Source organism: Larimichthys crocea, chromosome III, assembly GCF_000972845.2.
Source record: "Larimichthys crocea isolate SSNF chromosome III, L_crocea_2.0, whole genome shotgun sequence".
NCBI lineage: Eukaryota > Metazoa > Chordata > Actinopteri > Sciaenidae > Larimichthys > Larimichthys crocea.
This window is the reverse complement of record NC_040013.1, coordinates 32,698,496-32,716,701: the sequence shown is the minus strand read 5'-3', so window position 1 is coordinate 32,716,701 and position 18,206 is coordinate 32,698,496. Positions and strand designations below refer to the sequence as shown.

General features: G+C 40.3%; 1 protein-coding gene across 2 annotated transcripts in view; it reads right to left on the bottom strand.

Moving 5' to 3' along the window:
• kremen1 (kringle containing transmembrane protein 1) overlaps positions 1–18,206 on the bottom strand; it is a 51,615-nt gene that overhangs the window by 17,005 nt on the left and 16,404 nt on the right. For both annotated transcript variants that reach the window (XM_019264565.2, XM_019264573.2), the window contains exons 2-3: positions 15,459–15,621; positions 7,879–7,970 (exon numbers count right to left, since the gene is read on the bottom strand). In XM_019264565.2, the coding sequence (XP_019120110.2) occupies positions 7,879–7,970; positions 15,459–15,621 (255 nt within the window). The remainder of the gene's footprint in view (positions 1–7,878; positions 7,971–15,458; positions 15,622–18,206) is intronic.

Sequence of the window (18,206 nt, the reverse complement as noted above, 5' to 3'; positions counted from 1 at the left end):
AGCGGCAGTAACAGCAATCAAAGTAATGAGATAAATATGTTCATACTTGGATCGAACAGCAGAAAAAGGCATGTGGTTATTAATCAGAAGACCTTATTAAAGGTAGAGTATTATTGTGCTCCGTAAATGTCAGGCCAAATCTGCCCATTAGATTATTATATACTGCATCTTGTGCACACAGATGACATTTTGGTTTAAGGGTAGCACAAGACAACAATTAATGGAGTACTCATCAGAAAAAAGAAGATTTATCCTCTGGGAGTGTGAATATGCACAGTAAATGTAATTACTCATCTGACTGGGGTGTCGTTTAGCTCAGTTGGTAGAGCAACGGCCCCATGTGAATGCTCAGTCCTTGCCGCGGCAGCCCAGGGTTTGAATCCGACCTGTGGTTCTTTCCCGCATGTCATTCCCCATCTCTCTCTCCCCACATTCCTGTCACTCTTCAGTTGTCTCTTTTGAAAATAAAACTTGAAAAGGCCAAAAATATATCTTTAATTACTAATCTGTCTGATTTTAGGATTCCGTGTGCTTTGCATTGAAATGTTGGCATTCGTCAGGGAGACACTATACATTTATCCTGTTTCGATCATCAATGTCTAAAGCACATAGCATGGAAGCCTGCATAGTTTTTGATACCTTATCAAGGAGCACAATGTTGGTCAATGGAAAAATGTTAATAATCTGTGACACCAGAGTGAAGATCTTGAATCTGTAGTAAATTTAATGCAATCTTGACAGGAGTTGCCAAGATGCCTGACTCTAGCCCAGGCCCACACTGCGGGACAGACTGACCAACATGATGTTGGGCCAGGTTAGCTTTGCAATTATAGAGATGAAAATGTCTGACAGTCAGTGAGCTGGCCCACTACTATATATTAGCATCCTAGAATGCTAAACTAAAATAATGAACATTGTAAACCTTGCATGTATGTATAGTTGTTTTATTGTGGTCTTACTTTAAACAATTAAAAATCATACTGACTATGCAAGCACATTTTGATCAACATTGGCTAAAAACAGGCAAAATGCACACACACACATGCACCGTGATCTCAAATGACACTAGCTGAACAATATCCAATAATAAAATTACATTTATTGCACCTGTGCATGCTGATCTACATTTGGCTGCGAGCCCTCATTCCTGAGAGCTAAACTGGTTGTTATTCATCTCCTCCTCTTTCCAGGGAGAGGAGCAGTAAACAATGGCCATCTACTTGTTCTCATTAGCAAACATTCTACACAACCAACTCGCCTCGTAATCAATACCTTTAATTCCCTAATGGCCCTGAGTGATTTAACCCCAGCCATGTTCAGAAAGGGAAGGAGCCAGAGAGAGAAGCTGAGAGATTAAATATACCTGATGTCTCCTGGCTTGTTTTTGTGTGAGTCTCTACTTTCTAGTTTCTGTCTGAGAGTTTCTTCACAGCACCGCAGGCAGGTATTTTCCCTGAGGGCAGGTGTGGGTGGAGCTATGTGAAGGTCAGAGGTCAGGGTAAGATAACAATGAGCATGTTCAAAGCTCCCCAATCCTTCTTGCCAGGTGAGGACAGGCCTAATGCAGGTGAAAGGGGACACGTCAAACTGACAGATGTCTATGCAACAACCCATCCAAATTAGCACCCGTCAACAGCCAAATACCAGTAAAAAATGATCTCATCAGTCATGTATGGTTAAATGACAGTCTTCTGATTCACTCACAGCACTCAAACACCTCTCCTGTGTGTGGTGGCTAACACGTCTAATGTTATTTCAACGTTAGCAGAAAGTTAACTTCATCCTGATGTGGAGGCCGGTGGAAAATAAATAAATAAATGGAAATAGGAAATAAGTGAAGACAAAAATTTCTATTGTATGCAGGTTTTAAATTAAATCTAGTCATACAGCAACTCATTCTGTACATAAATAGCTCTCAATACTATAAGAAAGAAATGGCATATTTATATGAAAAATGTATAAGAATTGATTTGGTTGGTAGAAAATAATCTTGGCAGAGACATCTTTAATTTCTAAGCCTGGGGTGCTGACGGCAAAAAGCTCATTTTGGACAATTGTTGCATGTGGGAGCACACACCACACACACACACATTTATTATGAAATTTATTATGAATGTAGCTCTTTTATGGGAGCCACAAGGAAAGCTTACTAGCTTTTTTTGGTTGTATTGGCTCATCTGTTATAAATCTTTTTGTTTTGACAAGTCAGTACTTTCTATTTTTGATATGTGTGTAAAAAATAAACAAAGAGTTAGATCTCCTTAGTCGAAACCTAATCATCAGCACATGACAAACTCAGAAGGCAACAAGGCGTTGTTTGTATTGTTTGTTGTTTATAATATGTGCTAATTGGGACTAAACTAATTAGGACAAAGTACTGCTGAGCTACAAACAACAAAAAGTCAGGGGATAAACAAAGTTTGTGCAATTTATCCTGAGGGAGGAATGAAGGCATGCCCAAAATTAGCTCACTTCACAAAAATGTCCTCAATTTGAAGGGCGAAATCTCCGTTTTTACACTGTCAAAAGTACAAGAACCAACATACATTCACAGTAACACACAGACACACACCCTTCTCCACTCAGTGATGCCTGAACCTGCCTCAGTATGCTGATTGGGAGGGCTGGTTGTGGTGAAAGCTGGTGCAAGACCACCTAGGGGAAATATTCTGCCTCTGAAAACAATGACAGAGAGTGAGATGAATACTGCAAAAACAGAACCTGAAAGTATCGTTGGTTCAGGCAACCACAACAGCCACGAGGCAGGGCTGTGGTGCTACAGTCTGGGCTTGGTTTCCAGACCACATGTCCGACATGTTCGACTTGTCTCGGCCTCTTGCTTATTTTGACTTGCACTTGTTCTTGTCTCAGGCATTCATTCAGCTGTTTAACTTTTCCTGCCTGTTCAACCTTCAAAGATTCATTTTTTTCTCAGCCTGATCCACATCCTCTTATTTTCCTCACAGTAATGCAATTTAAAGAGTAACACTTATACACTTATACATGTATTTTACAATTAGCCAGTGTATTGATTGGTTGGATGCAATAGCCGGTGCAGAGAGATAGGTACACCTTTTATATGTTTAAGAGGCTCATAGATCTTGATATTTTGGCTCTGTTTCTGTCTGTTCATGACTTAACACCGCTCTGATCTGTTCTTGTCTCCAGCTCCAGTATGCCTGGCCCTGGAATTGATTTTGGACTTGCCAAAATAACTAATAAATTATTCTATTGAAAGAAAATGAATTTCATTTGTCATTACTGAAGAATAAATGGTACAGCTGAGGCTGATAGGAATGTCTTGATTGTATCTGAATAAAATTAAATTCTGAGCTGATGTTGGGATTAAATGAAAAGTCAGGGGAACACCAAAGTTACTACAATTTATCCTGAGGGGAACATGTCTGATAGCTGTCAAGATATTTCACTCAACAACAAATGTCACCCTGCTAGTAGCGCTAAAATCAATGTCATCAGGATCTGGGCATGTCCTGGATAAGTGACAACTCTGACCTGCTAATGGAGATGAGTAATCATGGTATCATCAAAGTTGTTCAACACAATCAACTTATTTTTTGTGCCAAATTTTGGGAAAGTTATTCAATAGTTTAATTGCAGTCCTATTTTGACTAAAAGCCCTGCTGTAGTGACTTTCATCCATGGTATTTCATCCAGGAAGAATCTCCATGCTGCAAAGAAATTGTGATATATTTTGCATTTTATAAAACTTCAGATTTACAGCAACTAAGGTAGAGGAAGTTAAAAGAAGACCTGAAAACTAGTAAACACCTGATCCATGGACAACTCAGTTTCATCCCAGAAGGTTGAACAAGATCAACGTGTACATAGATATATGATCAGATTCATTTAAGATTAGCTGGCAGTTACTGGGGTGTCCCACAACTTCAAAGTGCCATTTAGCTGCTTCATAAATCACTCTGAATGAAGGCAATATGTCATCACGGCATATTTCCATCAAGCTTTAGTAATAAAACTTTGGACTAAACAGACAATTACTTTGTTTTAAAATCTTCAAGGAGTGGCTGGTTTGCTTGCCAGATAGATGTGGTGCTGAGACTATTGTTCCATGGTGACAGACATTCCCTCGATTGTTTGAATAGATCAAAGTACAACCTACCTGCAATAAAGGTATTCAACTCATATATCAAGTGTTCAGTGGAAACACAGTGACAGCTCTATAACAAAGACGCATCTTCAAACGTCACAAATTAGCTTACGGGAATTCTGGCAAACAGATAATGAGCCTCATTACAGAACACAGCAGGCATTGTCAGCTACAATAGCAACGTGTGAAATAAAAAGATGCTGTAAACATACGGTATTACACTCTATTAAATAGAACTTCAGTATAATGTTTATTTCATTTTCATCCTGTTAACAGGTTCTATCTTGTCTGAGTATTTGTAACATTTCAACAGCTTATTTGTTAAAATTCAACAACCATTTTCTGATATTACACTACTGTGGTTATCATTCTTGTCATTATGCTCCGCATACAGTATATTCCAAATTAGCACTTTTCTAAAAGGCATTGTCGTGTTAGGGAGAAACCTTACAGCTGCTGCATGTCTCCTTACTGCAGGAAAAAACAGTGGCATAACAAGTTTTTCTTGGTTATATGCTGTTGAGAGATGATCTCCGAACGCACAGATCAAAGCGTCTTTGTCTTGGCAAGCGCTTGAGGACTTCACCCTGACAGTTTCTCTCTGTGTCAGTCAAATTCAGCCAGAGCATAGCGTCAGCTTAAAGGTGTCTAAAAAAATAATTGTCCTTGCAGTATGGAACGCTCTGAAAAAAGGAAGCGTTCAACTGGAACCATCACACGGTCAATAGGCGAGAAAACAAATATTTTGCAAGGACTTAAGACATGCAGAACAGCTATTTCTGAGATTGAGATGTTTGAGTAACTAAACCAGTCCAACTAAATCAGTAATGTGAAGGTTTGTTGTATAGCAAGTGACTAAAATGAGCCACAAAACTGATTTTTTCCAAGACCTCCTAGAAATAGTTTGACTTAAGAACTCATGTTAAACTAAAAACTAAAGCAAATTAATAATGGATTGACCTGTCAGCTCTAGTTTTGATCTTATAAACCTGCTGGTTTAGCCAGAGGCTTCACTACTAAATTCCTCACACCCCATTAGAAGCTGCATTGCTCAGTCAGAAAGTGTTAAGCCTTCTCTGCCCTACGCACTGAGGCTTGAGGTAAATAAATAAATAAAAACATATTCCTTAACCTTTTCTTTCAGTATAGCTCAAATTAATTCCATTGATGTTAGTTTTCAGCAGCTAGACAGGAACTGGATTTCAATAAATGACAACGCTTGTCACAAGGCTATGCTTAGCTGAGCATTTAGCGGCCTGGGAATGAGAAGAGCCACAAAACCAGCGCCCACACTGACACACCGTGGAAATGTCCATTTGCGCCGTAGTCGATGTGCTTTGACAGCACGCCTTTCTGAAATGTTTAGATAATTCTACCACATAACTGCTGCCATGAGGGATTACTAGGATCAACAAATGTCATGACCTACACTACAATCCAACTTGTCAGACTATGTGTTTCTGGCCTCATGTGACCTGCCAGGCAGTGTGCGCTCCAGCAGGGTGTGTCATCCTCACCAGGGTGGCATGACCCTAGATGACAGGGAACCCAGCTGGATGACAGACCAACTGTTGGCAGGCTCCAGGTGCCTCAGCGAGTGGCCACCAACTACCAACCACGCGACATCAAACATAAGCAAAAAAGTAGACAAAACCAAGGAACAGACAAAACAAAAACCAGACAAAATGAAAACAAAGACCACTGTTGCCCTTTCACTGGCACACCACGGTGTTTTTCAGCCTTTTGTTGTCAGCCACAGACGGAGAGCACTGACACCGAGAGAGCATCAGAATTCTCTCACTTGGCAGCTGAAGCTTTGAAATGCAGCAGATTGAGAACAGGCACTGCCAGAAGGTGAGGCACCACGTGGCGACTGTGGTTTCATAATAGATGAGACAAAGCATTTGTGTCTGAAAGCCCCCTGGTATCCCTGCAGGGTGAAACGTCTCCCCTGAACAGGCATGTTTTCATGACACTAGATGCCTCGCTCACAAACATTATCACCTTTTCTTACATTACAAGACACTGTATAACTTTAAATGCCCAAACAAAAAAAAAAAAAAGGAAGGTTCATGTAAGACAGCATTTGATACGGGCGAAGCTCTCAGCCGTTAGAAATGGGCCACATGTCGCAAAGATGGGTTACACACTGCACAGTACTGGATCCATGACAAAAACAAGGCTGAACCAGCACATGGCAAACCCATCTGGAACAAAAGCTGGCCTAATTTCAGCACAGATAAGGGACAAGCTCAGCTCTCAACAGAAATGGTGTGGTCTGCTCCCCTCTTTCTACCCAAACCACAAAGGTTTGGGATATCGGCCTAGAAAAATTGAGCTAAATGGACACTTGTCTGAAATAGGTCAATAAAAAGTCTAATGGGATATACACACAAGCTTCTATACACATAAACACACTATGGACAAATAAATGAAAACACAAGGGACATGTAGCCAACAGGCCTTATTAGATGGGTTAATAGGTCCTGAGCTATTCAAACAGCAGGCTTTAGTCAAGCATGCTACTCAGACAGGATAATGCTGGGATGACTAGAGGGGTTCTCGAGGCCTGCTGGTACCTAGTTGCAGCTTTGCCCCGCCACTATTTGACAGATTACCTCAAGTTAAAAACATGCTGCATGTTGGCTTTTAAGCTCTTAGGTAAGGTCTGTTGTGGCAAAGGTATTACAACTGAATTCCTAAAATATTAAGGAATGTAAGGTTCAGACAGAAAGATAACACAGGTAAAAGAAGTAGATAAATGTTTGGAAAGGAAATAGAATAGAATATTGATAGAGGAGGAATGTTTAACCTCAGAGAAACATGGCAAGAAATGTAATTCATGATGTAAATGTAATATTTATTTTAGTTGAACAGAATATTTGAGTTCTGCTTGGCTAAATTGCAGCAGAAACCTTTATCTTACAGACTGTGTTCAGTAACCAACACTTACCTAAAACTGACTTGCAAAGAAAAGAATAAATTGAAAATGTGTAAGTAACATTAAGTAAAAAGGTAAAACTATCTGATAACCTTAGAAATATAAGCATGTGTGACTTTACTTAAAAACAACTGCACATGCTTGCAGCAAATTGCTATATCTGAACCTCCTCTGCAGGAATTCCTGATCGTTGGCATCAAGAACAGTGTCGGTTGATCCACTTAAGTCTGTTTTCAACAATGGCGATTAAAAAGGTGGAGGGAATGAAAGTAATGGGATTAAAGACAGGCAGCGCTTTGTAAATGTGTGCCAAAGCACTAGAGAAGACACACAGGAGTGCAGAATCTCCCAACCCAAACAGTTCATCACACACATGTGAACAAATCATATAAATACATCACGTAACAGGTAGATGCACATAATCACTCACATTAAAACAAAAAAAAAACAAAAAACAAAACGTGTCAAAACAAGCTACAAAGCCAAAGGGGAAACTGATGAACACACACAGAAAAACGCACAGACACACATACACACAGCAGCAATGATTGACAACTCGCATTAAAGTAAGGGCAGGCCCGGGCATGGCAGGAGGAGGGGTGACGGGAGGCAATTAGAGGCATATTTTAGGTGATAATAGCTGTGTACAAGCCATACAGCCTATAAAAGCTATCCATAGCAGACTAGCAGATGAATACAGCAATGGAAATGGCTGGTCCTTGTGTCCATGATATGGCCCAGAGGGCATGGAAGGGCAGATCAGTGAAAAAGAGGCACAAAGAATCATAAAGGAGTGGCAATAATCTCTTACTCTGGCATGTCGGGATGTCACAGTATCTCCAATAGATCCCGTCTTCATGATCTGCAATGTAGCACCACGGCTGCACGTCCCCATCAGGATTCCTGAGGACATAGAAGGTTAAAAAAAAAAAAAGTTCACATCCACAGTACGCTGGTTGAATCTGATGATGTGTCTTTTTTTAATCCTTTTTGGCTTCCTGTTAAAAGTAGAGTTTTCTGTTTCTGACCCCAAAAATTGAGGTATTTGAAAACTTAAAACCAAAAAACACCTGCATGGATTTTGAAGCCAAACAAGTTATGCAGACTCTGTGATCGTTCATCTTGAATTTCATTCTAACCAATCACATAATACAGGTGTTAGCCAGTATTTATGTTGATATTTTCACACTACGTTGATATTTAGCAGACATACAAAACATTTGCTGCTTCCTGCATTACAAAGTGGAGAATTTGATGATGATGATGAGGATGATGATGATGATGATGATGATGATGATGATGATGATGATAATGATGATAATGGTAAAGTGAACCTCTATGGGTGTTGAAATGTTGGTCAAACAAGACTTGTGAAGACATAATCATATGTTGAGGGAGATTATGGTGTTTTCCACTATTGTCTGACGTCTTAAATCAAATCAAGAAAATAATCAAGAGATTCATTGATAATGAAAATAATCATTAGTCACAGCCCTGTTTGTGATTATAAACTAGAGAGCAAAAAAAAATACATGATGGATGATGGATGCACATCATTTTCACAAACAAACTGAATTTTTACATTTGTCAGCTTTAGATTGGAAGAAGAAATGTGCCAGGAAGAGTGAGAACGTAGAAAAAGATAAATGGGAAAGGGATAGGGGTGATGGCAGAGATATGAGGGCGAAACAACAACTGAACATCAACTGAAAATGGCACTGCAGAGGGCTGAATACCCAATAATTTTTCAGAGGGAGATTTTCTTAGTTTTGTCAATCATCCCCCAGTAGCACCCTTTGGCCCTTGTTGTTTTGGCCTCCTTTTCTCTGTGCCCTGAAGGCCTGACCATGCATGTCAGTCAAGGGCCAGACCAATGGGTCTTTGATGGGTGGAGGTGGTTGGAAGCTCTTTGTTCAGGGGCCAGACTCAGACCAGAAAAAAAGGATGGGTCAAAGCTTTTGTCTGTGGCTGCGGCCTCTTTTGAACTTCATCAAGGCACTTTTAACCCATCATAATAAGGCTGACAGGCCCCTCTGTGCTTTTGCTTTTCAGTTTCACTTACAAAAGCAATGAAGAGTGGCACTGAAGATAGAAATAGCTAAAAGCTTTGTGCTGGATTCATATCTCCAGGTTTATCATGCAACTTTGTAAATCATGACCCTAATGGCAACTTGTTGATCAATGAAATCAAGCAGCTAGTATGTGGTTGAGGCTCATCTTAGTGCTGTTTCAGCTCTATGAGCTCTGCATCTGGATTATTGTGAACTGAACACATCCTGTCGGCTAAAAAGGTCTTCTAAAATGACATTGCTATTTTCTTTTTCAGACCTGACTGTAATTGCCGGAGACCTTTTCTCTTCTCTTTTGACACACGTCATTGTAGCATCTTGAAAAAGCCCTGGGGCGCTGCACTATCCTGTTTCGCCTTTTGTGAGCAAAGTTGTGAAGGGCGTTTCCATTTCTTTTCTTTTCCTATCAAAAACACTATCCAGAGTTTCCTCCTCTCTTTTCACACTCAAAATGAGGTATTGACAAAGATGTCGTTGTTAAGACTTTTTTGGGTTGAACTCAAGTTTAAGTGCCTAAAAGCTTTTCACTCTGAATATATGATAAACAGTTATCGCTCTCTTTGTTGCAGCCTCTGTGCAACAGGACTATGTGAGGGAAGAGTTAATCTAATCATATTTTATTTATTTATTTTACCATTCTGCAAAGAAGAGAAAAAAATCCACTTCTCTCAGTCTGAAATTTTTCCATGTTCACAGGAGACCAGCATTATTTTCCAGTAAATTTCGACACCGTATCATGAGCTCAGATCTGTTTGTTGCTCCACCCAGATTAGAGGCAGACACCTGTTTGTTTAGCCCAAGGCTATACTGCTGAAATGAAAAGAGCAAAAACCGGGTCCAACCATCATAACATTGTATTATATACCCTCTGTCTATTTCTCTCTCTCTTTTTCTTTTTCATGCCTGTCAACGGGTAATAGCCCTATTTGAAATAAGACTCCTAAGAGCTCATCTATAGCCACTTATGTAATTTACTGCACTTTCCTAATCACCCCCTAAGGAGGAAGACATAAATTATAACCATCAGTATTAAAAAAACATTCTCAGTAGACCACCCATCCTATGTCTGACCCACCGGCATCTATGATCAGTAAATGATGTGGTGTGTCCCCCCAAGCTCTCTTTCAAAACTCCAGGGTCCCCGAATAGTGTTTTATCTTTCTCTTTTACACACACACACACACACACACACACACACACACACACCTGCACACACCCTTTTAGCAGAAGCATGGGAACATCATCCACGGGGCTAAGGTGAACAGGCCACATGACAGAGAAACATAATCAATTCTGCCTAGAGGTGCCACCGTGTGTGTGTGTGGGGGGGAGGGAGGTTGGAACAGAAGTTGGAAAGCAGACAGTCTCAGATTAGTCGAGGTGCCAAAGTACAGATAAGAGCAGACCGATGGATGGAAATCCATTTATTTAACCCGGCAGCACAGAGAAAGACTTAGGTCCTTGTGGAGACTCTGATAAAAGTTGCTGCCAGTGTGTGTGTGTATGTTATGGTATGTATGTTTTATAATCCCACACATATGATATGTTAGTCAGAGATGGCTCGCCTTGCTCTTAGTGCAGGAGCTTGTTGCAACACTCCCATACCCAGAGGTAGATCACAGAAGATGTCTGGACACTTAATTGGAACAATTATGTTGATTGACTCATTTTACTCAGAGTGTGCCACACACGGTACAGAGCCAATTATAGCCACATTGCGTTTTTCCTCACAGGTCCTGCATTTCAAAGCAACAGTGTCTTACATCTGAACACAGAGAAAAACAGCTGTTCTAGGCTGGCTGCTGTTCAAAAAGTTTCCTTTAATAACCTTTTTCCAGATACCTTATTCAGAAAATTTATGACCATCTTTAAAATGCCTGGCACTGTGAAACTATCTATAAAAATTTAAAATCATTTACATTAAACTACATGTGCAAATGCGGGAAATAACACGCTTTGAGGTGTTTTTCATGAGTTAAACTAAACTAAGTAAGATTCTGTTTAGTAAAACATTTTTCAGAATTGGAGAGAGGAGAAATGCTGATTGGAAAGTGGTGGTGAGAGGCTTGTCTGGATCGGGATTTGAGGTCAACAGCAGATCAGAGTCTGGCAATTTACTGCCTGAGAGAAGACTCTTTAATTGACTTGAATGATTTAGTATGCAAACTGCTGCCTGCTGCAGAGCCGGATGAATGCACGTATTGAAGAAGAGGGCTTGTTGGTTGTGGACTGATATGTATAGTCTACTGTCTGGTCTCTCATGGTCTACTCACGCTAAATATGAAGATGTGATGTTAGTGTGTCAAGTATGTCTGGTAAACACACCTCTTCCTTCACTATTTTCTCATAGCATTGAGAAATTATCCAACAGCAGCTGTGTCTTTCCAGAAAAACAACCCTGTTACTTTGGATAATCTACAGACCTGACTGTCTACAATTTTCTTTGAAACTTTTTTTTCAACAGAAAGTGAAGGATATTGAAAACTGTTGAAATTGAGGCCTGAGGTTTTATCCACAGTAAACAAGACACTGTTTATGGAAAGAGGTCATGATGATGGTAATTGATTTTGTTGAGCACCACAATCAGTTTTCCCATAGACGATGCTACAATGGCTTGAGTTGGCATGAAATTCTCCTGATTGAATCATCAGTACAAAATACAACTACTGTGTTGTAATACCTGGTAAAAAACATTTACTTTAAGTACAAGCTCGTGTACACAAAAACAGAAGCAGAAATTAACTACAACTCCCAAGGTGCATTTTTAGCAAGAAACATCCAATCCAGAGGTTAAAATTCTGTGACATGGTCCGCTGACGGTGGATGAAAGATTATGCTGTTGAGAAAGCTGACAATTGAATCTGCAGCTTAAATCAATTTACTTTTGGATTTGGAGTCAGTTTGGGATTAATTCAGCAACAATGGCGTCCTGTTTTGTTCACAAACATCAAAGCATTTTGAATTTGCAGCAGATCCACGCCTCTGACTGGCTTCTTCTTCATAGCAAAAGCAGCTGAGGCTCTTGGGTATTATAATACTTTCAGCTGTCGGCCACAACAAACCGATAGAAAAAAACATAATATCTCAGAGACAAAGTAAAAATAATTCAAACTGGTGGTCATAGCGTAAACCTATGAGAAACTCTCATATGTCTGTGCTCAGTGACAAAAAATGAGAAAAAAAACGATCAAAAATTAACGTCCCTCCCTTCGCAACTCTATTAGTTGGAGGCAGAAATCTCACAAGTGATAACTCAAAACCATGGCAAATAAAGCTGTCTGCATAACTAAAAAACAAGTCTGAAAATATTTGCAATTTGGGTGAGGCAACCTTTCAAAGACTAATGTACACATGTCTATGCTGAACTTTTTATTGCATGAAATTGGTTCCCACTCTGATTCTGAGATTACTATAATGTTGATAGCTGATGCTTTAGTGCCACACAGTACATCTTCTCATGGGACACTTCTATTAACTTCAATTTAACTAAGCAGCGCACTGGGACTGTAATGTAGTCATACAAATGGCGGACAACTTGGCGGCAGTTTGCCTGACCTCAGATTTGCACCTGACATCATGGAGATTCAATTACAATCAACTTGGGGAACACTATTCACTCTGGCATTTCCATTATCTCATCTATGTAAGGGAAAAGCATTATAAGCCATAGTGGACACTCATAAATTGTACAGAACACACACACCTGCATATAAATAGCCAGGATATGGCTGGCAAAGCTATTCAACCACCCACTGAACCGTCATGCACTTCACACTCTTTTACTAATGCACTCGGGAATGGAGTCTGTAGGAGCAGTAGATTGGAAGGAACAATAAACTAAATATAAATCAGGACTTCGATTTGTGCAATGTTCTTATGAATGTCATGAAGTATTCCGAAAAGGTCAAAGAAGTACTTAAGAAGTAAAAAAGTAGTGTTCAAGTATAAAATTGTAGAATGACTGCACTGCAAAGAAACATCCAAACTCAACACTGCACATAAAAGCAGATCATTTACTTCTTCTTTATGATATGAAATGATTTCTGAGTTGAACTGTCGATTATCAGTAATATGATATTCACTGCTGAAATGAGTCTCTGCTTAAACATGAGAGCTGTTGTCCTTTTCCTGAGGTTTTGTGCTCCATTTTTTTGCAGGGGAACAATGTGACATTTCCCTTCTGCCCAATTTCTCCCTGTTTTCACTGGGGTATTTTATAGCAGGCTATAAAGATGAAATGTGGGGGCTGTTAGGGCTCTTTCTTCAGCACCAGTGTGGTGCCCTCTCAACTAAATCACCACCAGGAGAACGCCAGTGATGGGACAAGTAGTGAGCTTGTAATCCCCTACTTCTCTGCTTCTCAACATCTGATACGGGCTTAGAGCCATGTGTTAAAGTTAAGACATGCAGTGATTCCAAGTTTTGTATTATCCACCTGTGCCCTGGCCTCAGCTCTCATCCCATAAAACCACAATTGGCCTCGAGGTCAGACATGCAAATACTACCCTGGATCTCCTTTTTTCACGGTTTCTTCTGGCTTTCATTGTGCTACCTCTCCCCTATTGTGGAGATCTATCCAAAAACGTACACAAAAATGTCAGATGAAAGAGCCAGGGAAAGGAGATGAAAAAGAGTTTGAAGGTTGGAGGAGGTTAAAGAAATATGCGGAAACCAAATTTGAATTGCAAGCTGCACTTCATGTAAATACGCACATTTGCAATCCAAATTGAACAACAATGTCCAAGACATCTCACGAGCCAACTTTCTGTGATCAAACATTACACTCTTTCTCAACCCACTCCTCCGTGGGCACGTACATGTTCACAGCATATGCACACAACATGCACACACACTAGGGTGGACGCATGTACAAATACTTGACCCTATGCAGACATGCCATAAATACCATCCCTCATCTTTTCACAATGAACTAGCCACTTCGTTTCCCACCATAGCACTGCTGATGGGTCACTCTTTACAAGAAGGGTGTCTGAGAGAGACTGAGACTAGTTGTAGCTACAGTCCTAAGTGAAAGAAATCCCTCTGTCAGGAAGAAACAAAGCTGTAAGCTGTCAGTGAGTTGGAAAAGCTGCTAACAGCACTTGTGGCCAAGAACCAGCTAAATCCAAACAATGAAGATGTCCTTTTTATATCGCTTGTTGGGCATAATGCACTCCTAATGTGCAGGGAAAGCCTTCCTCGATCCTCTGCACGTACCCTTATCATAAATCTTCCAAATTCCCATCCAGTTCAAGTAAAAACAAATCTGTCCTGTGCCACTTTAAAGCATTGCTGCGTTATGAGTTTACAACCATGACTTCGAGAAATGTTTCAGAGGCTTTGGGCAAAGGAGGAGGGGGTGTTCTGTTTCTTATGGCTTGGCGATCTGGGCCAAGCCACTGTTCTGGTCGTCTCGCTGAATTTGAACTGGCTCACGAAAGAGTGTAGCTCTCTGAAAATACACAAGTTTGAAAGTCAAGCATACAATGCTGACAGTCATACTAGGAGTGTGACTGACGGATAGAAAGGGTTTTCTAGACACTGAAAGCCACCATGTCCCTTCACATTCTAGGGATGAGGGATAGAGATTTGCTTACACAAACTACTCAAGTGTGTTTGCATCCTTGTGATGACAGAGCTAAACCTTCTCTTTGGGTACTGCCAATACAATATTCAAGGGACGAATGTCTCTGCAAAACACCAATGACCTTGTTTTAAATTATTAAGAGAGTCAAATACTACAAAAAAAATGATTGGCAACCTACACTGTGAGCCACTGTTTAGGATTTTATTGATTTCCAGCACAAACTGATATTGCTATACAATAAAAACAAAGAGGCAACAGTTGTTGTGTGTTTCAGGAGTCTCATTTGCTTTCAGGAATCATACCAGCACACTCTAAATCAATTAATAATACATCCAAAACATGTTTAAATTTCTACATGTAACTTTGAGATAAGTGTGACCTTCAAGGAAAAGTAATCTGATGTGAGTTGTTTTCTGCAGTGTATGATATTTATATATGATGTATATTTTCATGTGAAATACTGCATGGTTTAACCTTTTGAGATTCTATGTCATGCTTACATATCAAATGATTTAATATGACCATAAAAAGTCCACCTGCCCTTGATTTAACATGCCACCTATAGACTGCTATAATTGCTAATGACACTTGACAACCTATGATTTTAAATTAAAACTCAGGGAAGTCGAAGTCTTGAGAGTTGGTTTGTTAAATTCTTGTATCATCTTTTTTAACAAGAAAACCCTCCACAGGTTATATTATCAGTAAACTTCCAGATCAAGAAAAGGGACTCACCTGCAGTAGTTGTGCCTGCCCAAGCCACCCTCTCCATTGGGGTATTTGAGGGTGTTGTAAGGGTGCTGGAAGGTCTCATTCCAGAAGAGGCAAGGTTTACCACCATGCAGGCTGGTTTGGTTCTGGAAGCCCCTGTAGTCCTCTCCGTTGGCAGTGTAACACTCTAAAAAAGAGAGATATGAGATGGAGAAAGTGAATGGAGCGTCTGCAATAAGTGATTAGACGCCCAAAAGATGGAAATCAAATGCTTGGCAAGAGCTTTTAAAGAGGCATGTAATAGGCAGCCACATATGTGACCTGCTTTATTGAGAATCTGGAATCAGTGAAGTACTCGCGTGCGATTAAAATGTTTTAATGTGTTTGGAATGATCATAGACGATAAGTTTGGAATAATTGTATTCTTTGCCCAGGCTCAATTCATTTCAGCTCTGGCCAAACGTGTTAAAGCAAGATCAATCACGGTATTGTTTCAATTAATGTCTACGCAGGACCATGGAAAAAAAAAAAGTGCCCCACTGATATACAACAAAAGCAAACATGGCTTAAATTTCCAGGAAGTGTATGACAACCATATGGCCAAGTCGGAGAGAGGGAGTGAGAAAGAGAGAGAGCTGGGTTCCCAAGGCAAAACAATGGCTGGTGGAAGGCTTTTCTTCCCCGAAAGAGGGAATTCAAATAAACAATGGCTGATGGGAGTGTGATGAGCCATCGCCGCTCATCGTTCTCAGCCTCGGGGGGCCTCCCGTCAAAAGAGTTTTAACAGCTACAACTAAATTCCTCTTCTGATTGCATTACAAAGGAAAATATGAATTTATTATGTGTGTGTTGTGATAACTAGTGCTGCAGGTGCTTATTAATGCTATGACTGTGGGGATAAAAAAGGTTATTCACTGCCTAGATATGACATTAACTTGCAAAGAGTATATGCAAGTAATGCTACAAGGGCAACAGTTTGAAGTTATGTACATACAGTATATGTACTTCCCATTTTTAAAATATGGACAAATCACACTTTCTGGTGTTAACTTATTTACTTTTCAAACTGTCAAGCTAGAGCACATCAATTTCACATCATGCCTGTCAATCAAACATTAATAATAAAAAAAAACAATACTCGGTTGTTTGGCTCGTATCCATGGGGTCTTGTTGCTATGTACGTGGTTAGCCAATGACCGGCCCCTTTCATCAAGTCAAGCTGTCTGGGCTAGGCATGAGCTAATGCATTGCAATATGACAGTCATTATACCCCTCGGTGAGCCAGCTGTGCTCCAAGGCTCTTTCTCATTCTCCTTTGAGTCCAAGGTTTCCCAACTTCCTCTCTCTCTCTCTCTCTCTGTTGTATCTTATCGTCTGTTCTCCTCTTTCGCCATCTTTTACTCTTTTCTCTTCTGCTGCTTTTGCCTTTGCGGTTCTCCCCTTTCAACTCATACAGACAAACAGTTCACTGGGGATCGCTTAGCCTCACGGCCTTGCAATGCAACATTTGTAGTCTGTTACTGGGTCTGTCCTTAGATGGCTGCCTCTGGATACCGTTTTACAGGACTAGAGGAGACAGGTAGCATTAATAATGGGAGTTGAAAGAAGTTGTTGTTTTTTTTATATTCATTGGCTGATTACACTAGAAGATTCTTAGAAAGTAAGTAAATGTAGAATTGTAGGGCCTAGAGTGAAACATTCATGTGTTTAGTAATTAGCTTCCCATACTGTCTAACATGCTTTGCAATATTTACAACAGTTATCTTGCACGCAAACAGGCATTCCAGCCTCTTGCATCCACCACAAAAGTACTGCTAACACTTAATTTTAGAGTAAATCGGAGGCCCGGTCTGTTCTCAGTGTGTCAGCCAAAGTTGCTTTTAATTAAAGATGTTTCGGTTGTGTTGTTCAGTCAAGTTTATCAGTCATCCATCTTCTGGCTGACAGGAGCAAGGAGCTGCAGGGTGTCAGGTCCCTGCAATTATGATGGCACTATTGTCTGTAAATCACTCCCTTCTGTCTTAGCAAATTAATACTCCCTCAGTATGCAAGGATATCAACACCACATTGTTAATCCACTTGAGAGTGGCTGAGGCAGAACACGACTCCATAAAATTAGAAAAACAGATTAATGGTGTTACAACAGGGGTCATGCTCTTGCTACCTTTATATGAGTGATGAGGGGGGTGGAGGGAACAAGTTATGGTCCAGTTGACACCCAGAGGACAGGGAAGGTGTGTTAAATAATGCACATTTGAAAGGTCTCAATTGTTGCATGCAGGTGGTCATCGTAGAATAGTGTTTAACTATGTAGATAAAGGGGTGTTCTGACAGCAACATTAAGGTTAGATGTCCTTGTATAGGTCTAGAACGAGGATATTTGGATACATATTGTGCACTATGATATAAACTTTGGGAAGACAAGACCAGATGATGAATTTTCATTGCATTTACATTTATCTAAATGCCAGCAGCCATGGCACAACAGAAATAAAGAGAAGGAAACACTGCTATTGAGAGTTTGGCAGCGGAACAAGTACAATCATGAGTCACTGCTCCCCAAAAGCAATCATGACTGTTACTGCCCCAGTCAGAGAGGATAACATCAGGCAGGGACAGGGCAGCCGACTGCATCCCAAATGAGCTCACGTCCTTCAAATATCTTCTCCTTGAAAAGAGTGGGTATTAAAATGACTGAACTTGGCTGCGTGCAGCGCTGCTCAACACACTGTATCAAAAAGAAAGAGCCAAATGACTTTGTAAATGTCTCCT